The 27,342-nt window shown below is 48.5% G+C and overlaps 1 protein-coding gene and 1 long non-coding RNA gene across 3 annotated transcripts in view; one reads left to right on the top strand and one right to left on the bottom strand.

Annotated features, from left to right (window-relative positions):
• The window catches only part of ITPR2 (inositol 1,4,5-trisphosphate receptor type 2), a 409,555-nt gene that overhangs the window by 272,892 nt on the left and 109,321 nt on the right, over positions 1-27,342 (top strand). For both annotated transcript variants that reach the window (XM_084764875.1, XM_084764876.1), the window contains exons 43-45: positions 1,466-1,576; positions 5,430-5,525; positions 8,420-8,542. In XM_084764875.1, the coding sequence (XP_084621001.1) occupies positions 1,466-1,576; positions 5,430-5,525; positions 8,420-8,542 (330 nt within the window). The remainder of the gene's footprint in view (positions 1-1,465; positions 1,577-5,429; positions 5,526-8,419; positions 8,543-27,342) is intronic.
• Positions 12,900-27,342, bottom strand: part of LOC311587737 — a 269,462-nt gene continuing 255,019 nt past the window's right edge. The window contains exon 2 of the long non-coding RNA XR_014775956.1: positions 12,900-13,430. This is a non-coding gene — a long non-coding RNA (uncharacterized lncRNA). The remainder of the gene's footprint in view (positions 13,431-27,342) is intronic.

Consider the following 27,342-nt stretch of genomic DNA (forward strand, 5'->3'; position numbering starts at 1 on the left):
GTCATCTGACATCCTGACAATTGTTTAACATAGACTAAGCACCTTGGAGCAGGCATGGTCCACGTCAAACCTTTCTGGACATAAACTTTAAAGCTGTGATTGACACCAAACATCAGTGGTTGGTATAAAAAGAAAATGTAAGAAAGTCAGCTTTTCTGTTGCAGACTGATTGTCCACACACATACTGTCCCTGTGTGCACACACACGGTATACATACATCTGTGGATCCATACGGTGGGACCATGTTGATTGTTGTTATAATGGTGTTTTTCTTCTCTGTACTGTGCTTAGGGCACTAAAAGAGCCTGTAGATATTTTCCTTTTATTTTTCAAGATTATATTTTAGTTTCCTATAGCAATGATAAAGACATCCTTGCCTGTTGATTTAAAGTCAAGACAAAGTATGCAGATTCAGAGGTTGGGTTTTATTGATAATATTCTGTCTATAAAAAAGAAAATATGCATATTACACATTTATTTCAATATTTTGCCATTTTGTGAAAAGTCTGTCAGAATGTTCCCTACTTTGTGGTATGCAGATGGAGTTGAGTTTTGAAAGAACTACACTCAAACCACATAAACTCTCAGAGTAAAACCATATAATAAAACAACGTGCCCTCCCTGGACCATTCCAGGTCTCTGAAAATGCACGGAAGGTCTTTAAGCAAAGTCCAGAAAGGATTTGAAAAAGATTCCCTTCGAGTTCGGCAGATGTTTTCACGAGCAGAAAAGCCTCAGGGCATAATGTCAGTGTTGCACAGGAGTTCCTTTGCTCTGCCCTGATGTCTGTGTAGGAGGAGACACAAGGCACAGGCCGAGCTGTCCTGCTGGCTGGGGCAGCCCTTTTCTTGTGTGACTCAACAGGGTTTCAGTTTCTCAATCTGCTCGTGTGGCTTGGTAGCCTGGTCCCATGGATGTGGCCTTCCTGGTGCTTCCATAGAAGTAAGCTCGAAATCCTCGAGCGCTGGACTGACCCCCTCAGAGCGTGCCTGTGGTTCTCTCTGGGTGTGTTTGCACTTGCACAATCACACCCTCCACAGACACTTAAGTTCAAGAGTCCTGTGAGCTTCCCCACCACCCAGCTGCAGAAACATCTGCTCTGTGAGTTTTGTGAAACTCACTCACGAGTCTGCCTGTTTCTTGTGTTTTTAGGTTGATTGTACCTTAAAATTCAGCTTAGGGATCTCCTTTCATGTTGGTGGGTCTGCTGAGATTTATTGACTTACCCGGTTATCTTTGAAAGTCTGCAGTTCATGTCAAATACGGGTGTTTCTCATGGTGAATTGGTCTTCTGTGCCCAGGGGCATTTACCCATACCAGCCAATTAATAGACTCTACCCAAAAAAACCAATTCAAATGTCCAGCATCGTCTGTACATGGTGTTTGAAAGTTTCAAGTCTTCTGCTAGTGTTTCTAGTGTTGTGTCAAAAACAGCATGTCATTTTACCGACGTCTCCTTTTCTAGACCTGCATCGCCACCCACGAGTCGAATGGGATTGACATCATCATCGCCTTGATTCTGAATGACATCAACCCTCTGGGCAGGTACCGGATGGACTTGGTGCTGCAGCTGAAGGTAGGGTGGCCCAGCGCTTTCCGAGTGCTCGCCGCATTCAGAGGGAGCTCCAAGTCTCCAAGTGATTGTACAAAGCAAGAAACTATCACCGTCTCAACTCAGGGTGTACAGGAAGGGCAGTTTACCTCACAAGGCACTCTGTGTGCCAGGGAAGGTGTGACTGACCTAGAGCCGCAGTCACTGTGTTCTGTCACTAGCATTCTGTGCTAGAGATGGTGCATTTTACATCATTGTCTTTCTTCCTGCTTTCTGTGTTACGGTAGAACCTAGCCCCGCCCCCCAATCACAGTGCTCATCCAGTGCCTGGTACACGCCTGCAGAAAATTCTATCTATCAAAACTCAAGAGCATAATGGAATTCAGATGTTTCTGTTTCAACAAAAATAGATAAATAAGCCACAACAGCCTACATAGATCTTACATGCTAAGAAGTGATATTGAAGTAAGATAAGCTTCTTAAGGCCACGTCATTCTGTTCAGTGTTTGCACTGGGAAAACAGCCACAGGGGTGAGGGAGCAGCTCAGTTAGTACAATGCTCAAACCTCACCCCCAGAAACCCTAGTATGATGGCGTGCCCTTCTAATCCTGGCCCCCGGAAACCACGGTGTGATGGCATGGCCTTACAATCCTGACCCCCGGAAACCACGGTGTGATGGCATGGCCTTCCAATCTAGTGCTGAAGTGGAGCATCTCTGGGAGTCTCTGGCCTGCCAACATGCCACTTGTTAGTTAGCGAGCCACACGCCACTGAGAGACCCTATCTCACAAGCAATGTGGGTGCATACCTAAGGAGACAACTAAGATTTGGTTACAGCCTCACGTGCACCTGCATTTGTGTGTAGCACGTAAAAACAAAACTCACCACACGGTTAAATGCATTTTCTGTAAAGCCAGGACTATCCAACCTCGTAGGAAATTAGGTAAAACATGCAGGCGAGTTGGTAGCCAAGGAGGATTCACAGTGCTGTTTGTACACAGTGGGTTGTACTGTGGAGCCAGTGCTGGGCTCAATTTGTGTTTTTAGTGTCTATAAGAGCTCACGCCCCCACACCAACCATCCCCCAGCCCTGTCCACCCGACATGGGAGGCGCCTCCCTGGCTTTGTTCCGCGTGCCTCTGCTTCAGCTAGTGAGCACCCAGCCCACGTGGAGGCTCTGTAAGGACTTTGCCATCTCTATGACACTTAACTTTAACATAATTCCTGAGACCACAACATCCAGAGGCCTTTGCCTTTGGAACTCGTCGTTTGTTTAAATGGGCACATTTTAAAGCCCCTTTCTATTGGCCCTGCGGTGTGTGGTTCATTAGAGAACAGAGCTGCGTTCTCTCCTAACACGGCTGAGTGAGCGAGGAGCTGGATGACACGACGCATCAACTCAACACAGAGTGTCGGTGTATGGGTTACTTACAAATCCAGATTTTACACTGGAAAGTAATGGTGATTTAACGAACCAAAATACTATTATTCAAATTGAATTTCTTTTAAAAATGGGTTATTTAGTTTTTATTCATCTCAGTAGCATGCGTTATTCAAACACGTGGCAGTCAGATAAATCTTAAGTGCATCTTAAGGAGCAAATGTGTTTGCTTCTCTTGAAATGCTTTAAATATGGTTTATACTTGAAGACTAAAATGAGTAACCTTTTAAATCTAAAAATTTTATGTTATTGCCTGAAAGAGAACAGGTTATATATGTTGGCAAGTTTGTGACAGTTCATGAGATGAAGCACTTTAAATAATAAATTATTTGTAAAATTGATTCCTAGATTTGATGGTTTAATTGTTCATAATTTTAGTAATATACCTTTGATATCATATAGCACTATAAATGTATACTATGTGACATAATATAATTCATATATAATTATATTTTATATATAATAAATAGATTATCTATGGATTATATATTACAGTTTGTATATTATAATATATAATTATATTTTATTGTATATAATATATATCTGTATACTATATTATACAAACTATAGTTTTAAATATGCTTTATATATTCATTTAGTGTATGGCTTTATGAATTTTTCTGATTTGTTTCATCCTTCACTTTGTATTTTCATTTTTGTAACTGGCCTGTGAAGGCAAAGCACCACATTTGTTAAGTGGTGGGATGTTTGTGCCTTACCTAGAAAGAGTCCGGCTTCCTCTAGAAAGAAAATCCCTGCTCACAGGAGCATTCCCTCCTCGCAGGAGCATCCCCTCCTCGCAGGAGCATCCCTCCTCGCAGGAGCATCCCTCCTCGCAGGAGCATCCCTCCTCGCAGGAGCATCCCCTCCTCGCAGGAGCATCCCCTCCTCACAGGAGCATCCCTCCTCACAGGAGCATCCCCTCCTCGCAGGAGCATCCCCTCCTCGCAGGAGCATCCCTCCTCGCAGGAGCATCCCCTCCTCGCAGGAGCATCCCCTCCTCGCAGGAGCATCCCCTCCTCGCAGGAGCATCCCCTCCTCGCAGGAGCATCCCCTCAATCACAGGAGCATCCCCTCTTCGCAGGAGGACTACTTGTGTTGGGTGCTTCAGCACATCCAGGCTTGTGTATTTCCAAGTTGGTTCAGATTTCAGGAGGTTATTTGCAAGGTTTCCTCCTGTTCTCAGAAAGTATGAGAAAGGAAACTGGCTAAAAGTACCACACTGAATGGCGTTCAGAAACTGCATGCCTCTTAAAACCCTTTTCTATTGGCCTGCAACATGTGGCTCATTAGAGGACACAGCCAGTGTTGCCAAGGTGTGACCTCTGACCTCTGTGGGGTCTGCTCACACAGCTGTAGGGACATACCTTCTCCTCAAGCCCCTGTGCCGTATGTTTAGGGTATATTGTTTGGACCATAGATTATGAAATGGATTGTAGGATTTTAAATATCTATGAAATATGAAAAAGAAAAAAGAAAAAAAAAAGAATCCCACTCCCCATACTGAAATTCTTCGTGATGGCTGTAGCAGTTGCGTGACCAGTCAGTCCCCCTTTGGGATCTTTGGAATCATTAGTTACCATTTAAAGGAGGCATCATGGAGTTCTGGGAGCTTTCGACAGAATGCGGAACCAAACCTAAGCAGAGTTATTTCACACAGTCTTACCAATTTAGTGTTTTGTCCACTTACAGCAGACATGGACTCAGCTTACTTCTGTCGTTCTAAAGACATGCGGACTCTGAGTCTCTGAAAGCGTCTTTGTCTGTCTGCTTCACAGTCTCAGCAGCGGTCTGTACAGAGCAAGGTTCTATCTAAGGGGGACAGAGCGCTTCTGGTGCAGCTCTCGGGAGCCATGTAGGGCTGAACACCTTAAGCAACAACATGAGATAGCATGATTATAAGGAAAATGGGGACACATGCAGCAACGTAAACCACTTCCACTCTTCGTTAGGAGGATGGTGGGAGATGGTATTCCCCACCTCACGCTGAATAAAACACTTGATGAGACTAGCGGGCTGCCAGCACGCCGCCAATGCATTTCTAACTCATGAATTTACATCTTCATGTAGTGATTGTCACTGATGACGCACAAGTGCGCGTGCAGTTTCAGTATGCTACTGATGCATTGCTTTGTTTTATTTTTTAAAGTAGTTGTGCTAAATTCTTTATGTGTGGTGTCCACAAGAGAGCCGTTGCTTCCTGTTCACCTGGTTGTCTTGTTAAAGCACCGTCAGAGAAATCCAATTTAGGAAGCACTGAGAAAAAATGTAGTTCTGTTTAATGCAGAGTCTAGTCAGTGTCCCACTTAAAACACCCGTGATTTTACATCACCCCACCCCCATCTTTCATGACTCACTGCTTTTATTTTGGGGGGGGGGGATGTTGAAGTGCAACGCGGACTTTGCGTGTGGACTGACCAGGTCCTTGTCCCCAGGACAACGCCTCAAAGCTTTTGCTGGCCATCATGGAGAGCAGACATGACAGCGAAAACGCAGAGAGAATCCTCTTCAACATGAGGCCCAGGGAACTGGTAAGAGCATTTCCCCAGGCTCTGTCAGGTCAAGGTCAGGCTAGCATCTCCACAGCTGCAGCTGGCCTGGCAGGAGCAAGACAAGGACTCACACAGGGGGGGTGGGGGGATCCTCACACCAGGGGGAGGGGATGGGGGTGGGAGAGGGGTCCTCACACCGGGGGTGGGGGAGGGGTTGCTAGGTCTTGTTTATTTTAGAATTATTTTTCTGTTTTTATTTATGTGTGCGTGTCACATGTGTTACGGTGCACTTGGAGGCTAGAAAAGGGTGTTGGATCCCCCGAAGCCAGAGTTACAGGCTGGCGTAAGCTCCTGGATGCGGGGGCTGGGAACTGACCCGGGTCCTCTATGAGAGCAGGAAGCACACATCTCTCCAGCCTGATTTGCTAGTTTCATCTACTTTAAGCAGTTTTCTAACTAAATCCGCACACTCTATTTAACTATTACAGATGCCTTTTGCACAGACATAAATATAGAATTTCTTGGCTTTGGTTTGACGATTTCTGGGTATAGTTGGCTGTTAGTATTCGTGGGCTCAGCCCTGGAGATTCACAGTCTGTGGGTCAAAAGTATGTCTTAAAGTTGAGCATTCATGGGAATCCTCAGGAGGAAGGAAGCCAGTTCCTCAGGGAAACAAGGGGTAACAATGTGTGAGGAAGGCAAGATAGCATGGTCGCCACAACCCCAGGTTTTGTTTGTGCTTTTCCAAAAGCACAGATAAATTTGATTTGTATGTTCTGTGAGTTGCTCTTATGAATGAACTATCACGTGATGCCTGGCCTCACAGAAAGAGGGAGACATGGTGGTGACTCCACAGAGCGCCTTTTTGTGTCTTCTTGTGATAGAAGCTCCGATCCATCTCCCTCTGGCTCACAAACTATGATGTCACTCAGGCAGGCCTCAAAAGCACTGGGCTCTAGACACCTGGAGAGATGCTCAGACCTTGATGCTTGGAGCTCATTCCCATGAGTGAGTGAGTGAGTGAGTGAGTCCCCCTCACAGCAGTGACACCACTGGTGCTATGGGGGAGTGACAGGAAGGGTGGTACCACATTTTTATGGTAATGGCACTGCATACTCACTGTTTGGAGATGTCTTCCTCTGTCACTAACCCCTTGTCCTACCATCTGCTCCCTCCTTCATGACCAAGCCTCAGACTGAGTTCCAGGCCCATCATAGGCCCACCCCAGGCCCACCCCAGGCCTACCCCAGGCCTACCCCAGGCCCACCCCAGGCCTACCCCAGGCCTACCTCAGGCCCACCCCAGGCCCACCCCAGGCCCACCCCAGGCCTACCCCAGGCCTACCTCAGGCGCACCCCAGGCCCACCCCAGGCCCACCCCAGGCCCACCCCAGGCCTACCCCAGGCCTACCCCAGGCCCACCCCAGGCCTACCCCAGGCCCACCCCAGGCCCACCCCAGGCCTACCTCAGGCCCACCCCAGGCCTACCCCAGGCCTACCCCAGGTCTACCCCAGGCCTACCTCAGGCCTACCCCAGGCCCACCCCAGGCCTACCCCAGGCCCATCACAGGCCTACCCCAGACCTATCACAGAGACTGTGTGCTCTGTCCCTGCCTCTTACATGCTGGCCTTCCTGCTGGACAGTACAACCCTTGATCAGGCACGCTCTCCCTGTCCACTGTAGGTTCTTCAGTGCTTACTGCTGTGTTCGATAAATAGAGACTACTTCTCAGGATTCCAGATTCTCTTAAATCACAGAGACCTCAGAGAGCTGGAGTTCAAAGACAGAGGCAAAAACTTTCAAAGTAAACAGAGAACACAGTAACACTCTGACTGGATGCTCATCTAAATGACTATGGCTTTCAGGAGTATGTTTTAAACTGTGTTTTAGTTAGTGTGTAACTTTAGTTTTATTGTGGCATATTTGCCCAAATAAGTTGTACTAGTTGCATTTCTCCTTCTGTGTTAAACATCATGACCAAAGACAACTTGGGGAGGAAATGGTTCGTCACTGAGGGAAGAAAGGGGGGAACCACAAAGGAAAGCCTCTTGCTGGCTTGTACCAGGCTTCTTGTATAGCCCTGACCTGCCTGCCTATGGGTGGTGACACCCACAGTGGGCTGGGCTCTCCCACATCCATTAACAATCCAGCAAATACTCCTGGGCCAGTCTTAGGGAGGCGATCTCCCTACTCAAACGCCCTCAGATAACACGAGGCTCTGTCTGTTTGACAGTGGAAGCTATGCCATAAGCCATTGTACGGTTTTCTTCTTAGTCCATCTTCCCCTTTGCTGGTCTCCTCCTCCCCTCAAATACCTGCCCTTTCTTTTCACATGTATTCTATTACCCTGTCTTAGCCACTTTTCCTTTTATTTTTTAAAAATTTTATCTTTATTTTCAGTTCTCTTCCTTTCTTCTCAGTCTCCTACCACCACATCATACAGATAGGCACGCACACACACACGCCCACACACATGCGCACACACACACACACACACACACACACACACACACGCACGCACGCACGCACATACACACACGCCCATACCCATGCACACACACACACACGCCCATACCCATGCACACACACACACACACACACACACACACACACACGCACGCACGCACGCACACATGCACACACATGCACGAACATACACACATACATGCACACACATACTCACACACTCACATGTACACATGCACACCCACATATGCACACACATGTACACATGCACACACATACATGCACACACACTTAAGTCTCGAGCCTGCATATGAGAGAAACCACAGCATTTGCTTATTTGGAGCCGTCATACCTTTGAAGGACATGAAGCGCCCCGGTTTTAAACTGCAGCTCACGGACAGTCTGAAGCTTTGCCGCCGTCACTCAGACCCCATTCCTGTCACTTATCCATCGTGTTCTTGTTGCAGGTGGACGTGATGAAGAACGCCTATAACCAAGGCCTGGAGTGTGACCACGGGGACGAGGAGGGAGGGGACAACGGCGTCTCTCCAAAGGACGTTGGACACAACATCTACATTCTGGCCCATCAGGTGCCACACTTTTATCTACCTGCATCTCGCTTGCCTGGCTACTGTGTCTTATGCAAACGGCGTATTATTATGTTTTACATTCTGATGTTTGTATTTGTTCAGTACTGCCCCCTCCCCCCAGGCTAAGTTAGAGAAAATACTAAGTCCTCAGAATGACCCGTTACGCAATGCAGGGTGCGCTAGAGAGCACTTGACAGGAAAAGGAGGCTTGGGACAGACCTCTTTGGGCTTGGTAGGAGTAAGCCACGCCAAGCCAGAGCCTTGGGAGAGGGAGAAGAGGCTGCCGAGGAGACAGAGTGTGAAGAAGTACTCTACAGCTTAGCCAGGGCTAGCCCAGCAGGGAGCTCTGTCCTAAATCACAGCTTGACAACTTAGCCAGGGCTAGCCCAGTGGGGAGCTCTGTCCGTCCACCATACACTGACAAGCTTTTAATAGAAGTCATTAAGTTTGCACCTCTGAGTGCTCTCCACTGGACTTCCACTGTCTATGAAGCTACGTCTGAAGTGTCTTCGGAGTGATTGTTTCTATTTCATTGCTTGTAAGTTCCAATGTTTGAAAAGTTCAATTCCCATGGGCGAATTTAAGCTTATATCATCAAGCACAGATAGGTTTAAAATATAAAGCTATAAATACAGACATAGCGACTTGATTTTTGTTTCCAGTGGCCCCTTTTGAGGATAATGTTCAGGCTTTGAGAGCACCTCAAACTTGGCAGCTGCTTCCTCCCGTCCAGTTGTCTCTCCTGTCTGCTTTCCCACTCATCTTACCTGCTAGTTAAATAAATGTTGAGAAAACTGGGCCTGTCCTCTTCCCCTGTGGCCTGGCAAGGCAGTCTCGTGATCGAAAAGCAGGCAACACAGTCCGTGTCAGAGACAGCCCCTGCTCCCCTTACTAGGGCACCTACATGAAGCCTGAGCTGCCCTTCGCTACATCTGTGTGGGGCCTAGGTCCACTCCATGCGTGGTCCCTGGTTGGTGCTTTAGACTCCACAGGCCCCTCTGGGCCTTAGTTAATTGGCTCTGTTGGTCCCAGGCTGAGAATTAAAACCACACAGCGTACCAGAAGTAACAGAGACACAGCGATGTGGTGTGTCAGGGCCAGAGAGCTACCTCAGAGGCTGTGCTGCCATTAGGGCAGATCAAGCAGCAGAGGGACTGGAGCCAGCTGCGTGTTCCTCGATGCGAGCTGGCCCCACCCTGTCTGTGGAGGCTGTCCCCTCAGCATGGGTCAGGCTAAACTTGCCTGGGAGCCATATCAGCCTCCACAGCCTTGAAGTCGCAGGACAGCAGCAAGAGAGTAGACATCGGCGTCGGTCAGTTCCATCTTAGCAGATAAGAGTAGAAAGTCCTGGTGCAAGAGCTGGCAGTAGAGCGAAGGAGAGAGTGCGCACCCGAGTCAGAAGCAATGGAGGCAAAGTGAGAGGAGAGACAAAGGCCGTGCAAAAGTCACCGACCTTGATGGATTTGAACTGGACAGAGCAGCACTGTTCAAACCCGAAGTCCAAACAGCCCAAGAGCATTGGGGGATCAAACCAAGAGGGAGGAAGGAAGGAAGCAATGGATATGGAAGTGACTGGGGTCCTGTAGAGGGCTTGTAAAAACCTTCCTCCAAACAAGACTTTGTAAAAGCAGTGGTTTGCAGAGCAGCCAGGGTATGCGCCATATAGCTGCAAGGAAGCCAAGCATCTGCAGAGAGAAAGGACCAGGCTGTGTGAAGAAGGAAGTAGGTTTGAATTGCTGAACACGCTAGCCTTGTGGCTTATCCAGATGCATACAGGTCCCTGACAGCACAACTGTCTGCTTCTTTCGTTTAGTGACACACATGGGAGAACGCCAGAAGGAGCCGTTTTCCTTATGGTGTTAACTCTCCCACTAGGTTTCCTTGAGAACGTAGCAAGCTCCACCCACACTGGGCTCTCTGGATGCTTACATGCATGGGTCCTGCAGCCTGCTTCAGCCTGGGATGTTGTATTCGGTTTCTTGGTCAAGCGTGTTCCTTGTTAACCTGCTGTGTAAGCATTCCTGCATTGAGGTGCATGTGCAATGAGTACAGGATGGCCAGCTGTTCCTCCTAAGGGCACCAGTAGCTGTGCAGGACAGTGGATGGATCCAGTCGATGACCTTGCAGAGCTGCGTCTGCCTCTGCACAGCCCAGTCATTTGAGAACCAAGCTGCAGCTTCCTCCCTGCTTACTATAGTTGTCTTTTACACAGACAGGTTATTTTGGTGCTCTCAGACTTTCCGTTTTTTGTTGTTGATGCCTTTCGTTGTAAGGGCACAGTTCTGCTTTTCCACTGGCCTGACACCCCTCCGGGCCCCTCCTATGATCAGGTTTACAAGAAGCAGATAATGGTGCTTGTAACTGTCCTGTCTGATCTACATGAGGCTATTAATACACCACAAAGGGGAATTCTCCAGCCCCGAGTCTGCGGGGTTGTGCTGTGAATTCCCTCACCGTTCAGAAGCGCACGGCAACTCCGGCCTTCCTTGTCTCTAGGTCTCTGCGTCACTCTGGTCCTGCTGTTTCATAGTTGGTTTCCTCCCCACACCTTCCGTCCTTGGGATTTCTTCTGACGCAGTTACCACCCACCCCACCGTCTTGTACGGCTCTTGCTCCTTCATATGTGGTGGTCATGTGTCAAGCCATGCTGCCTCTCTGGCTCCCCCAGGCCATCTGTCTTGCTGCTGTCTGAGTCTCACTTGGCTCTTACCTGAGAGGGTGGGGCAGCATGGCTCATGCCTCTGTAACCCCTGAGGCAGGAGGACTGCTGTGAGTTCCATGCCAGCTTAAGCTCCAGCAGGAGACCCTGTCTCAGTGCACAGATAATAAAGTAAAAGAAGCAAATGAAGAAATGTTAGCTGCTTTGCGGGCAGGAAGATGTGTCCAATAGAAAACCAGTGGAAAGCAGGAAATAATCGCCACTTTAATTAGTTACACGAGAGTCTGCTCAAAATGAAAGCTTTAAATTTTTTTCATGAGCATTTTCCTGAATCAATAAATGGCCTTTGAAGCTGTAACTTTAATGTCTATATAATTAGACATCATTTGAATGCACTGTAATTTATTTAATCACTTCTTATTTTAAAGCATGTAGGTTCCTAATATATTTGAAATTACAAATTATGCTGTGATTAACACCCTCGTACATTAATCTTTGTCTGCTGTGCTGGTGATTTTCCTAAGATAAATTTCAAAAAGTTTAGGCCATAGGAACTACTTTATGGCTCTTGATACGCATTGTAGAATTACTTTTCACATTGTGAAGGTACTTAACGATATTGAACCCTAAATTTAGCATCATTTAAAGGGAAAGTCTTTGCTGAGCTGATAGTGTCTGAATCGCAGCTCTCGGGCACAGATGTTTGTTGTCTAGATCTACGTACGTGACGTGAACGGAGACCTCATTTGTAGCCACTCCCTTTGCAGCGGCCCTCACCCTCCTAAGGCTGCGGTCCTTCAATACTGCTCCTCATGCTGTGGTGACCCCAACCATACATTTATTTCATTAACTACTTCATAACTGTAATTTTGCTACTGTTATGAATCGTAATGCAAATATCTATTTTCCATTGGTTGTAGGCGACCCCCTCAAAGGAGTCACGACCCACAGGTTGAGAACCACTGCTCTAGGGAGCTTCCAAAGTGGACTGCCTGTCCCTGGATTCTTTGATTTGTTGGTCATTTGTATTTCTCCTGTGAATTGCTTGAAGGTGTATTTATCTTTTATCAAGTCTCCTTTGTCTTATACAGTTTTGATTAAGGATCCTAGCCATTCATCTATCGTGCTAATTATGCCTATTTTCCAACTTACTGGCCTTTGGTGTTTTAATATCCTTTTTTGTCCATCTCCTGAAATTGGTTAAACACTCCTCTGGGTCTCTTCAAGCACATACTGAGTTCAGCTTTTGAATTTAATCATGCAGCTCCTCACTGTCATCATGCATAGATGATGAAATGTTTTTCTTGATCTTTTACCTTTTAAAAAACAAGGTCTTAATATGTAACCTCGGCTAGTTTGGGGCTCATAGCAATCCTCCTGCCTCAGCTTTCCAAGTGCTAGGATCATATGTGTGTGCTCCTTGCCACGCTGAGATGGTTGGTTCTAGCTGGAGTTCATCTCAGAAGGCACATTCTGAGGTGTGGTCCAGGCAAGAGAAACTTCCATAGGCAGGAGTGTGGAGAGTGGGTCAAAGTGGAAGCCTCTGGAGAAGAGATCCAGGCCAGAATCCAGAGCAGCCTTGGGGCTCACGCGCGTGTGTGAACACTCTGGGGCAGGCCTGACACTCCTCCCTGGAGCAGGAAGCTGGTGTGTGTCGCGCGCAGCCTTCGCCGATAAAGGAGACGCGGCAACTCAGGATTCTTCTGACAGCGATTTTATTGTACAGCTCTTTTTGATAGCAGATGGAGAAGGACGTCTTCCCCAAAAAACCCGAGGCTTATATAGGGAAATCAGGGGCGTATGGAGACGTGTCCTCTTATCATTGGTGCTCTAGAGAATACCCAATTAGCATATCGTCTGCGTAAGCAGGTTATGTAAGGATGACGTAATTGCGCATGCGCACTGGCCGCAAGGGCTTCCGTGAAGAACCAGGAAACAGGAAACCAGCGCCATCTTGTAATGGCGGAGCGGCTCCCGACATCTCCCCCTTAACTTTCAATTAAAATGCCAAACTGAAGCCATGAAATTACTGATCCAGCTCTCCGCGTCAGCAGCAGGGAGCGATCAAGGAAGTTACATGGACGGAGACCCTGTACACCGGAATTCCCGTGCAATGGGAACTCGAGCCCCGGGAGGTGCACAGGTCTATCCTGTAGCATCCTGGTGCAATGGGAACCTGTGCCCGTCAGGAATGCTAGAATCAGGATAGTGTCTCAATGTTTGAGCATGCTAAGCCAAACCTGAGGAGATGCCCCCTTGTTCCACAGCAAGCATAGCCTGTGCAAGCACAATTCTGTCACGCTGTTGTTGTCTTTTAAATTTGCAGAGCAACCAAAGACAGAAAACCAGTCCCACAGCTAACATAAGGCCAAATGAACCCATCCCCATCCATTCTTTAACAAAAGATACAGCTCTATTCATCCAAGAAGAAAGATTTTCAGCTAGTGGGGGGTCTATGCGGGTGGAATTAACATGAGTTATGGCAAGTCTCAAATCTCTCATGGTTATGTCAAATTGGGATGACCAATTGGATAATAAGTACTTGGATAATTGTCGAGACAAATTTGCTGCACGGGTAAAATTTTCATAAGGTACAGACGTAACACATCTTGAGGCAAATATGCAGTATTCATGGTTGCATTTGTAGAGAAAAAGCGTGGAAAAACTTGTGCATCATACATCACTGGAAACAGGACAGGGTACACTGACAGTATTCCCCACCGAAGCTCCTGCGCCCTCAACACCGGACTCAGCATCAGCAGACTCAGAAGAACCTGCAGCGGGGTCTCCATCCTTCTCGTCCTTTTTCACTATCCTGGTCAGCCGCACCGGCACCCAAATTGGATTTTCTTGGTCCTGTGGAAAAACACAAACAGCTCCCCGGGATCTTATTAATATTGGATCCGGGCCTTTCCATTTGTTATCAATAACATCCTTCCATTTCACCATTTCTCGCGGTGATGAATGACCAACATGTCTGTCTCACATGTTGATAATGAGAAATGCAACTTGTTTGAATAAGTTGATATAATTCTTATAACCCTGACATTTCCATTTGCATCCGAGCTGAATCACCTGTTAGAAGTTTCAAAAAGGTCAGATGTATTCCAGCTGAAAGTAGTATTACCAAATGCTCCTCCATTAATCATGGCCATTGGTGTCAGCTGTCATTGACCCCACAAAGGAGCCGACTAATAATTCCCAAGAGCTTTTAAATTATCCTTCCTAATTTCAGTTTTTTTTTCTTTCTTTCTTTCCTTCAGGAAGCATTATTGCCATAAGTTTGAACTGCTTCTGCCAAGGCTTTTAACTGTTTTAACTCTAATTGAGAATATTGTCGTTGTTGTGCATCTTTCCACACGGGAAAGGCTGCTCTAATCTTCTGTCTTTCTTTCTCTGAAATCAGAGAGCTAGTTGTCTTAGGCCTCGTTGCCATCCTTTTGTTTTCCACCAACATCACTTTCTCCTCTAAGGGAGGCGCTGATGGTCTATACCCAGGGGCAAATGGGGGATTAGGCCCATATTTCTCTGACTCATATTCAGCAGCTTCCTCGTCCAATTCTGCTTGCTCCTCAGGATCTAGTCCCTCTTCTTCTGAACTAGACGAATCATGCTTAAGGTCCTCCTCCTCTGAGGAGGTCTCCTCAGAGGCAGAGGATTCCACCCTGAGATTTTTGAGTCCGTCTAAGACGGGATAAAGCCTCCTGGCTTCCTCTTTTTCTCCCTCCTTTTGTTTCTCCTTTCCCTCCTTAAACTCAAATCTTTGTTTGAGGTTTCTTCTTTCTCCCTAAACCTCTTCCCTTTTCTGCTTCTGATAGACTATCTTGATGGTCGGCCAAAACCCTCTGTCCTTCGTTAACCGTCTCCCTACATCTCTCATCTTCTATACATGATTTAAACCTCTCTGTCTAAGCAACGCCCGCGTTGCCTCCAGAATCGGCTTAGCTTGTTGATTTCCCATGCTTCCTTTATCTACAGGAGCGGGAGCGCTTGCTCAGTTATCTACCTGAGACTGACAGCAAACTAATCTGTAGCACAGAAAGGGGACGTGCAAGTCTTGTCCCATTTCCCACAACTGAGACAGAGGCGACACAGCAAAACGATAACGAAAGCAACCAGCAACAGCGGACCGTACCAAACAACAGAAATCATACCTTGCAGAAAAGTGCCTAGGCTTCTCACGCCGTCAGTTCTGAATCCTCTTCCGACGAGCAGTCAGGGGTCCTTCAAGTCGTTCCTTCACCCAGGGGTCGGCAGTTCCCGGGTTTCGGCACCACTTGTCGCGCGCAGCCTTCGCCGATAAAGGAGACGCGGCAACTCAGGATTCTTCCGACAGCGATTTTATTGTACAGCTCTTTTTGATAGCAGATGGAGAAGGACGTCTTCCCCAAAAAACCCGAGGCTTATATAGGGAAATCAGGGGCGTATGGAGACGTGTCCTCTTATCATTGGTGCTCTAGAGAATACCCAATTAGCATATCGTCTGCGTAAGCAGGTTATGTAAGGATGACGTAATTGCGCATGCGCACTGGCCGCAAGGGCTTCCGTGAAGAACCAGGAAACAGGAAACCAGCGCCATCTTGTAATGGCGGAGCGGCTCCCGACAGGTGTGCACCTCCACCAGCTTGCCAGCTTCCCTCCTGCTGAGCACTTTTCTTGTTTATGCTAATGACATCATCTTTCTCCTGAGCCAATGGGCTATCACCTCCTGCAGTCCATTTTACTATTTCTGGCACCTGCCTCCCCAGACATCCTGGATAAATTGGGAACAACAATTGTTTTCTCGTTGTTGCGTTTGTTATGTTTACCCAAGCCACACGCTTACACTTGTGCTAGACTGTGCTTTGATGTGAAGTGTTTCCTGCAGGCTCAGGTGACCGAACACTTGGTCTCCAGATGGTGGTGCTGATCTGGGGAAACAATGTGGGAAATGAGCAGTGGGTAGAGCAGTGGGTCTCACAGGGCACGGGCTTTGAGGTAGAGCAGTGGGTCTCACAGGGCACGGGCTTTGAGGTAGAGCAGTGGGTCTCACAGAGGGCGGGCTTTGAGGTAGAGCAGTGGGTCTCACAGGGAGCGGGCTTTGAGGTAGAGCAGTGGGTCTCACAGGGGGGCTTTGAGACGTTACAGCCTTCCCTACTTCCTGTCCTGCCTCTGTTTCTTGATCCATCCAGATGTGAGCGGAACATTCTCATTGCTTCTGCTGTCACAACTGCAAGCTCCTCCAGCCACCATGCCTTCCCTGTGTGGACTGTACACACTCAAACCATGAGCCACCATGCCTTCCCTGTGCGGACTGTACACACTCAAACCATGAGCCACCATGCCTTCCCTGTGTGGACTGTACACACTCAAACCATGAGCCACCATGCCTTCCCTGTGTGCACTGTACACACTCAAACCATGAGCCACCATGCCTTCCCTGTGTGCACTGTACACACTCAAACCATGAGCCACCATGCCTTCCCTGTGTGCACTGTACACACTCAAACCATGAGCCACCATGCCTTCCCTGTGTGGACTGTACACACTCAAACCATGAGCCACCATGCCTTCCCTGTGTGGACTGTACACACTCAAACCATGAGCCAAAATAAATCCTCCCTGTCAGGTATTTGGCCGTAACATTAAAGCAAAGTAGCTAATAAATACTGTGGGTAATACTAGAATTACTTCCATTATTTTTTGCATATTAAATTGTTTATGCATGTTTGACTGTTTATTCATATGCAGTTGTTTGTGCATACTTGTTACTCATACTCAATTGTTTATAAATATTCAGTTGTTTATGCTATTTAAGTGTGCACACTTAGTTATTCATGCATGTTTAATTGTTTATGCATATTCAGTTGTTTATGCACATTTAATTTTTTATGCATAGTGGTTTGGAATTGATGGGAAACTCACAAATATGGGTACTTATGAGTTGTCTTCTGTTTCCTAAGAAGCTTTCTAAAAAGATAAAATAATAGGACTAGTAAAAAAGCCTGGGTATGTTAGATTTCAATCCTTTTAATAAGCGCCCAAATACCAGTGACTGAGCACCTAAGAGTCTGGGTTACAGCCGTTTGTTTCTGTCACCTCTAAATTCACAGTTAGCAGAAACAATAAAAATATACAATGGAGGAAGTGAATTGAAATTGGACACTAATTTTGAGCTAGGTGAACGGATCGTGACACCATGTTCAGGAGGAGCAGTTATGTTTCCTTAATGGTCACCTTTTGTTAGCTGCACGTCTCTTCCTGTGTGACATGATTATCTGAGCGTTCCTCTGAAGTCCAGCAGTGTAGTGGGCGGTTGCTAAGTGTCTGCCTCCTATGCCGGCTCACAGCCATGTTGACTTCAGCTTTGTCCACAGGGTTCAAAGTCTACTGGGACATGAACTTGGCCAGGTAGGGAGGTGCATGTCTGTTACCTCAGCAACTGTGTGGAGTGTGGGGTGGAGGAAGCAGCTCCCTGTTGTCCAGTCAGTGCAGCTGAACTGATGAGCTCCAGAGTCAGCCAGAGAACCTATTTCAAAATATATCCTGGGGAACAGTGGAGCAAGATACCCGCTGATGGTCTCTGGTACCCACAGATGCACACACCCACAGATGCACACACAGGTGTAAACACAGATACACACACACACACACAGGTGCACACACACACAGGTGCACACACCCACAGGTGCACACACCCACAGGTGCACACACACAGGTGCATATACACATAGGTGCACACACCCACCGATGCACACACAGGTGCACACACACAGGTGTACACACCCACAGATGCACATACACACAGGTGCACACACACAGGAGCACACACACAGGTGCACACACAGGTGCATACACACACACAGGTGCACACACACACAGGTGTACATACCCACACACTTGTGCTTATACCCCTGCATGCAAAAACTCTATTAGGGAGAGCTGAAGATATCAGAGTGATGTATGGAGTTGTTTCCCTCTAGAGGGAAAATGCCAGTGTTTGGTAGCGTATTTCAGCCACTTGGGTTGTCACTTGGCAGTAGCCAAGGGCAGCATCCTTTTCTTAACTCTGGGAAGGGGCGGGGGCTGGGGCTGGTAGACCTGGCTTTGGCTCCTTATGCACTGGGATACTGTGATATGCTGATGTTTTCTAGATATCTGATAGTCTTCATTAAGCCACTTTCCCCTTCAAAATTCCATTTCATTGCTACAATTGCTTGACCTTAAGGGCTATGCATATAAATTACTCTAAATTCCCTGAAATCAGGGGACACGTGTATATCACTCAGTCTGCATAACGTGTTTCCCTGGAGACTTGAACAACTCACCTCTTCCTGCTTCTGCCTTCTTATGCTAATGGGGAGTCATCAGCTTGGCTTCATTTGCTTTATTTGTAGAAGCAGTGAGATGGGTTTGTAATTGGGTACATAACTCCCAAGGCTAATAGCTTTGAAGAGTATTAACTAACTTACAATCACCTCATCGCTATTTTCATTGCGTGTGGAAAGTGGAAATCACAGCCAGATTTTCAGCCCACAGAAGCACACAGAGGCCGGTAATCTGTCAGCAGAAATGTGCAAACAGCTTAGCCGCTACTCCCTCACTTGGTGTGCTTTCTCTGTCCCTGCTGGTGCTGTTCAGTTTCTCTGACTTTGTCCTTCTTGTCCTGAAAAGCCCTGGGAGCCTTGTCTGCAGCGCCTGTGTGAGCACTGGAGCGCCTTGGCACATCATGGCTCTTCTGGTGGAGTGCATTGCATCCTAAATAATGTACTGGTCTAACCGACCAGCTACCAGACATTTCTGTGTTTGATACATACACCTTATCCGCTTGCAACGGGGATTTGAGGTTAAAAGAGAAATGCCCGTGTGTGGTTGTTCTCCTAAAACAGGAGCTCAGAAGCCTTGGAAGGGACCTTGCTCCACATACTCCAAGAGCTGTGCCTGACACTTTCCACTTGCCAGTGCTAGTGTGGCATTTACAGGTGGCCACGAGTTAAAGGTAGTGTGCTGTGCTCTTCAGTGATGAGCATCTTCTTGCTGATGTTTGCAGTCAGTGGCTGCCATAGAGTGCTGCAGCCTGTACTTGATGGGATGTCACCTGCCGCTGTTTTCAGTCCCCGAACTTAGTCGATTATCTCTTTCTGGCTGGAATCAGGAGTAAATAAACAGGCTGGGGATATGGTTCTGTTGATAAAGTGCTTGCTGAGTAAGCACTAGGAACCGAGTTCAGATCCCAGCACCCACTTAAAGAGCTGCTATCTTCCTGTGGCGGCTTCAGTGCGATGCCTTCCATAGTCCTGGGCATTTGAGGACTTGGTCCCCAGTTGGTGGCTGTGGATGGGGGCGCGCATTGGGAGACATGGCTTGCTGGAGAAAGTATACCGTGTGTGTGTGTGTGTGTGTGTGTGTGTGTGTGTGTGTGTGTGTATTGGCAGGGGGGCGGGGGCTTTGTGGTTTCAAAGGATTGTTTCAAGTTAGCTTCCTCAGGTTCCTACTTATGGTTCAAGGTGTGAGCTGTCAGCTTCTGTTCCAGCTGCTCCCCAAACCCTGCCATCTGGAACCCTAGCTCTCTGGAACTGTAATCCCCAAGTAAACCCTTGTTTACATTGGCCACTGTGTTTTTATCAAAGCAACAGAAAACTAGCGAATATGCTGAGCACTGGGGCGGCAGGAACGAGAGGGTCCCCAGAGCTCGCAGTGAGCTTCAGGTTCAGTGGGAGGCCCTGTCCCCCAAAATATGCTGAAAGGCACTAGAGAAAGAGACCCGGTGTAGACCTCTGGCCTCTACACCTTTACATGTAACCCCTGCGTACACACACATGAATATAATTAACTTGCAGGAGGATTGTTTAGGACCGTGGCCATTGTGAACATAGATATGTAAGACAAGATTGTTTGGTAGATGAACTTTGATAGGGGGAATTTCTACTGTGTGAACTTAATAAAACATGTTCAAAAATTATCCTGAGATTGTAAGAGTTGGGTATAGTGGCAACATATGGATTCCAACTTGAGGGGCGTGGAGGTAGGAGGACGGAGGTTCAAGGGCAGCTCTATCTGCATGAGACCCAACAGGTAAAATCATATGATTGTTTATCAAGTTGTAAAAACTAAAGTGGCTTTGATTGTCTGAGTATACAATAGGCCCAAATTCTCAGCGGCCCCGCCACTGCCACCGTTGGTGAGCTCACACGCTGGGAGGGAGGCTCCCCTGCCTGAGGCCGCATCACTTGCTGCTCTCTGCCTGGGTCCTTCCTCCTTTAGCCTCTCACAGCTGAGGTTGCAGCCGTGGGTCGCTGAGTCTGACGGGTTTGGGGTCTGAATCTTGAACGTCACTGGGTGGCGAGCTCTGTGCTTGTAATACCTGGCATGAAGTGAGTGATGCTCCTGTCAGTGAGAGCTGCGGAGGACTGGGTTGCTGTGGCCAGGCCTACATGGTGGTTATGGACTGGCAAGGTTTATTTGAGCAATAAAGAGGCACATCTTTACTGCATTTATTTGTGTATAAGTGTGTGCGTGTGCATGAGCCATGGAACACACAGAGGGCAGAGGGCAGCTTGCCTGCATGATTCCTCCCCTTCTACCGTGAGCATTCTGGGTATCAAACTTAGATCATCAGGCGTAGTGGCAAGTACCCTTCTCCACGGTGTCATTTGTAGGCTGCAGAGCAGAGGTTTTTGTCACACAGAAAGCATGCGCAGAGTAAAGAATGATATTTGCCATTGCTGTGTGTAGAAATTCGGTTTCCTGGGATCTTGGTCAAGAGTGATGTGAAGCAATTGTGGAGAGGCCATCGTACCAACCTGTGCCTGACTGTAGACGGGAGAGGCCATCTTACCAACCTGTGCCTGACTGTAGACGGGAGAGGCCATCTTACCAACCTGTGAATAACAACCATAGATAGGGGGAAAAAACATCCAAGAGCATGTAATACTTATCTCAATGTGACATGGCACACATTTCAACTAAACTCTTACCCAGAGTGCTTTGCTTTTGCTGAGATGACATACAATTAACGGAACATTAATGATTTGATAACGTTCTAACTGTAACAGAACTGGTACTGACATCCACCTGCCCCAGAGCACCAGCGTAAGTCTTTTCATAGTTACTGTTATTTGTGCATTAGTTTATATCCTGGCTTTATTACGCATCTATTTAAAGATAAGTTGATGATAAATGAACCCAAGAGCACACTTAATTAGTAAACACATTAAATGAACGAAAAAAAAATCAAGCATCCTGTCAAAGCATCAAGTGGTATTCTTTATGTTTGTGTATGTGTGCGTGAGTCTACATGCAGCAGTAGTGCGAGTGTGTGTGTGTGTGTGTGTGTTCATGTACATGTGTGCGTGCATATGCGTGTGTGCATGTGCGTGTATATGTGTGTATTCGTGCATGTGTGTGCATGCCTGTGTGTGTGTGCATGCGTGCGCACACGCACATGTCTGCCTGGATCATCTTACAACAGTGTTCTGTATGTGTCTCTATGTTTAGCTGTGTATGCCTACACTGTTTGCTAGTTGACTTTTTGTAAAAAACATAAATGAAGGTTGTTTATAACCACACAGCTCAGTGTCTGCCCTGAAGGCTTGCTGCCAAGTGTGAGGGGTAAGAGGGCTGGACAGAGGACAGCTGACATTCTTTCTGTTGATGGAGCTAGTGCTAGGATTTTGAAGTCATGTCTGAAAAGAACTTTTTCTGTCCTGGCCGAGAGAGCGTGTGGGTATGTGAGCCTTTGTAATTAGCGATGAGATTGCTCAGCCCTGTCCTCTGTGTCCGCTGATCAGTTTTAGAATTAGTTAAAGGGGCACAGGATGGTACCTGGCCATTGCAATAAAACAATCCTGGGTGCTGGACGGTAAACTGGTAAACCCTTCACACACACACACACACACACACACACACACACACACACACACACCAAAAAACAAAACAAAACAAAACAAAACCCCAACCCTGTTTATGTCACAACCAAGAGGCCATTTGATATTATACAGTAGTGGGAAATTGTAGAAAGCCTTTGGTTAAGGTTTTTGTTATCATTAGGAAACACTCCATTTTGGAGGTATAAAATTTGATTATTTCGAGGAACGTTGTCCAGCCATCTTTCTTTTCTTTTCTTTTTTTTCATCTTTCTATAATGTATACATACATTCTTCACATGTATGCTTAAGTTTTGACACCTACGTGAGGCCTAAAAACCATGTGCCAGTTGGTGCCACAATATGGAGGCTTCCCCAGTGGCAGCTAGTAAATATTTTAGGCTTGTGAGGCCGTGCTGTCTGTTGCACATACGGTCGGTCCTCTGCAAGGCTAGTACAGAAGCAGCCGAGGACGCCACGTAAACAAGCCAGTCTGGCTGTGTTACCAAATAAAACTTATTTTTATGAAACAGGTGGCAGAACAGATCTTACCCAGGGAAGGGGGGGGGTGCTGCCAATTCTTGCTGTAAATGGCTTTTATGATAGCCGTGGTTTCCCCAGCTCCATATTGGAAGTCGGTTACTGATGACAGGCTGAGCCTGCAGGGCGGCTGGGAAAGAAAGGCTCCAACCCCCAAACCTGACTGCTGGTGTTCAGTTCCCAGAGCCCACGTGACATAAGGAGAGAACCAGCTCCCACAGGCTTTCCTCTGACCACCAGGCTCCATGACACGTGGCCCACCCGCCACAAAATAAAGAAGTAAGTATTAAAAAAATGAGAAAGAAGGAAAGAAAAAAATGGGCCATTTACTTTTTGTTTTCATCTTTATGTCTTTCAATTTTTCTTTCTCTCTTATTTTTTTTACATACATATACATTTCAGTTTTTATTTTTGACTCAGGCTATCATGTAGCCCAAGCTTGCCTGAACTTACAGGGTAGCTGAAGGTAGACTTGAACTTCTGACCTTCCCGTCTTCATCTTTAGAATATTGGGATTATAGCTGTGTCACTATGCCCAGATACATACACTTATTATTAAAAAAAATTAAACTGTGTGAGTATGTATGTATGTATGTATGTATGTAGTGTGTGTTTGTGTGAGTACGTATGTATGTGTGTGAGTGTGTGTGTGTGTGAGTGTGTGTGTGTTTGTGTGAGTACGTATGTATGTGTGTGTGAGTGTGTGTTTGTGTGTTTGTGTGAGTACGTATGTGTGTGAGTGTGTGTGTGAGAGTGTGTGTGTGTGTGTGTGTGGACATGTGTGTGCGTAGAGGCTCATGGATGCCAGAGCTAACACATTCCTGTAGCTCCAGTTACAGGCAGCTGTGCGTCAGCCCATGTGGGTGCTGCAGCTGGAACTCAGGGCCTCTCTGAGATCACTGTGTGCTCAGAACTGCTGAACCACCTCTCCAGGTCATAGTTAGACCTTTTAATTCACTTTGGTTTTGTTGTTGTTGCTGTTGCTGCAGAAGATCAAGCCTAAGGAATGGGGCCTGTGAGGCAAGCTCTCTCTCCCCTGAGCCGCTCTCCAGCCCTGCCTTTTATGTGACCTTAACACACACAAGCAGTGACAGGTCTGACAGGAAGACACCAGAGATTGGTTTCTGTTGCTGTTATGAAATATAACCATGAGCAACTTATGGAAGAAAAGGTGTGTTTCCCTTATGGTTGTTTACCACAGTTTCATCACTGAGGGAAGTCAGGCCTGGAAGTCCAAGCAGGAACTTGGAGACACAAATGGAAGCAGAGGCCATGGAGGAGCGCAGCTTACTGGCTTGTTCCACCTGGTTTGCTCAGCCTATTTTCAACCTGCCCAGGGAGGGTAGCACCCATAGAGGACTGCCTCCTACCCCTCACCCCCCAGTCCCTGCAATCACTAATTAAGAAAATACTTCCTGGGTTGATCTGGTGGGGGCATTTTCTTAATGGAGGGTTTCAGCTTCCAAGATGTTTCTGGTCTCAAGGTGACATAAAATTAGCCAGGACAAGGACCTTATGGTTCCATGGTTGTACCGTTGGTCCTCTGTGTGGCCATGGGCAGTGGGCCTCTATGTGGCCATGGGCAGTGGGCCTCTGTGTGGCCGTGGGCAGTGGGCCTCTGTGTAACCATGGGCAGTGGGCCTCTGTGTGGCCGTGGGCAGTGGGCCTCTGTGTGACCATGGGCAGTGGGCCTCTGTGTGGCCGTGGGCAGTGGGCCTCTATGTAACCATGGGCAGTGGGCCTCTGTGTGGCCGTGGGCAGTGGGCCTCTGTGTAACCATGGGCAGTGGGCCTCTGTGTGGCCGTGGGCAGTGGGCCTCTGTGTGACCATGGGCAGTGGGCCTCTGTGTGGCCGTGGGCAGTGGGCCTCTGTGTGGCCGTGGGCAGTGGGCCTCTGTGTGGCCGTGGGCAGTGGGCCTCTGTGTGGCCGTGGGCAGTGGGCCTCTGTGTGGCCGTGGGCAGTGGGCCTCTGTGTGGCCGTGGGCAGTGGGCCTCTGTGTGACCATGGGCAGTGGGCCTCTGTGTGGCCGTGGGCAGTGGGCCTCTGTGTGGCCGTGGGCAGTGGGCCTCTATGTGGCCGTGGGCAGTGGGCCTCTGTGTGGCCGTGGGCAGTGGGCCTCTATGTAACCATGGGCAGTGGGCCTCTGTGTGGCCGTGGGCAGTGGGCCTCTGTGTGGCTGTGGGCAGTGGGCCTCTGTGTGGCCGTGGGCAGTGGGCCTCTATGTAACCATGGGCAGTGGGCCTGTGTGGCCGTGGGCAGTGGGCCTCTGTGTGGCCGTGGGCAGTGGGCCTCTGTGTGGCCGTGGGCAGTGGGCCTCTATGTAACCATGGGCAGTGGGCCTCTGTGTGGCCGTGGGCAGTGGGCCTCTATGTGGCCGTGGGCAGTGGGCCTCTGTGTGGCCGTGGGCAGTGGGCCTCTGTGTGGCCGTGGGCAGTGGGCCTCTGTGTGGCCGTGGGCAGTGGGCCTCTGTGTGGCCGTGGGCAGTGGGCCTCTGTGTGGCCATGGGCAGTGGGCCTCTGTGTGGCCGTGGGCAGTGGGCCTCTGTGTGGCCGTGGGCAGTGGGCCTCTATGTAACCATGGGCAGTGGGCCTCTGTGTGGCCGTGGGCAGTGGCCTCTGTGTGGCCATGGGCAGTGGGCCTCTGTGTGGCCGTGGGCAGTGGGCCTCTATGTAACCATGGGCAGTGGGCCTCTGTGTGGCCATTGGCAGTGGCCTCTGTGTGGCCGTGGGCAGTGGGCCTCTGTGTGGCCGTGGGCAGTGGGCCTCTGTGTGGCCGTGGGCAGTGGGCCTCTATGTAACCATGGGCAGTGGGCCTCTGTGTGGCCGTGGGCAGTGGCCTCTGTGTGGCCATGGGCAGTGGGCCTCTGTGTGGCCGTGGGCAGTGGCCTCTGTGTGGCCATGGGCAGTGGGCCTCTGTGTGGCCGTGGGCAGTGGGCTTCTGATAATGACTGAGAATCACTAACTGTGTAACAGGCCAGGCGTGCGTATGTTACCCAGTGGGTCAAGAAGATAAATGAGTCCACTGTGAACCGAGACGTGACTGAGTCCAGCAGCGTGGGGTAAAGCAGGGGCCAGTCTAGAGGTGAAGGCACAGGACACACTAAGGCTGTCTCGTGCTTATGCCTGATAAGGACTTGGGAAAGATCCCAGAGCAAACATGGGGTTCTCAGCTGGAGTGACCTCAAATTCCTGGTTCTGCCTGTGAGACTCAGATGGGATGGTAGGCCGCACAGCACTTTTTTTTTTTTTTTTTTTACCATACACTTAGGGTATTTTTATTTGAGCCGTCCACAAGCCCCAGTGTTTTGAGGCACTCCTCTGGACTTCCACCCATCTCGGCTTCCTCCTCTCAGTGTCTGATGAGCCGATCACCTGACAACACACAGCTTCATGCTCCTCTCCGTCCTCCCCTCCTGAGCTTTTCTCCTCCCTGGTGTCCCCCCAACCTGACAACTGCCTCTTTTCTCTCTGCCTCCACCTTTCTCTCTCAGAAGTTGAAGAAATTGACCTTCATTTGTCAAGCAGATAGTAATCTGCTAAAAAACAAATAAGCAAAAAGTGCACACAATGAGATGGAGCAAAGTTTCTGTCCTGCTCACGCACCCCGTGGCCCATAAAGCAGCCTTGGAAGACAGTGGAGTCCAGGCGGTGGGGTGGGCAGCGCCAGGCCCAGGCACATGCCAGTCTTATATGCCAGGGCTTTAGTCCTCGCCTTGGCCCACCCGGCCTTCTCCTTCAGGACCCGACATATTCATTTCCGGTAGACGGTAAACCCTGTGCCGAGGAGGAGGAGGGGAAACTGTGACTCGTTTTGAAGTCCCCCAGCCTCTTTCCGTTGCTAGCTAATTTACCAACTGACAATATGCTGGCGGCAGTGAGCAGGGAGGCAGGGCTTGGACAGCTCCTAGGGAAAGAGTTGGCTGTTGGCAGATGGCGTTTTCCGAGCTGGGGGTAGGAAAGCTGGGGGATAGGATGGAGCGAAGCGCTTGGCTCTAGCCCGTGGGCGTTTGGGAACGAGTGGGGCATGAGGAAGGACAGGAAGAAGCCAACTCCAAGTGTCACTCTTGAGCAGAGAGGGCAGGCTTCAACATGAGGGTTTACAGCCTTATGGACGGAGGGTAATATTTGAAATTGTGACCTACATGGCATTTGCTAGAGAAGTAGCTGGAATGAAGTAAAGAAACCAAGAGTGAAAATTCAGAGGGATTTCAGGTGTTAAAGGCAGTCAGACTCAGCAGGAAGGAGCTGACCCGCCTGAGGGACCCAGTGAGGGAGGGCGTTCCTGGTGCTGGCATGCAGCAGTCCTGTGATGAACAGTCCACTTTGCCGGCTGCTGTCCAGCAGAGGAGCTGAGGGACCACACCACCAAGGACAGCAGGGACTCGGGGAGCAGTGACTAGCAGCAGTTCCCCCATGGCCTCTGGCCAACCTTAAATAGAGGGAAAGAGGAATCTCAGGTCTAAGTCTTCCTAGTGCCCGCTGGCCCCTGCCAGGTGTGAGGGTGACTGATGGACTGCCTTCTATGACTGCAAGTCGTCTGGTTTTGCTCCCATTCTGAGCATCTTGCAGTGTGTGTGTGTGTGTGTGTGTGTGTTTAAAATAGCCACATGCCAGGGTTCCTTGAGCCTCTTCACACCGGCGTTCCCTTAGGCCAGTGGCACTGCCTAAAAGCACAAACAGTAAAGAGTTAATTGGACACACTCCCCCACCCCCACCCCCAGGGTTTAGTGTGCAAAAGCAGATCTCTTTCCTTGCCAC

The sequence above is a fragment of the Acomys minous genome, assembly GCF_964271855.1.
Source record: "Acomys minous genome assembly, chromosome: 17".
Classification (NCBI taxonomy): Eukaryota; Metazoa; Chordata; class Mammalia; order Rodentia; family Muridae; genus Acomys; species Acomys minous.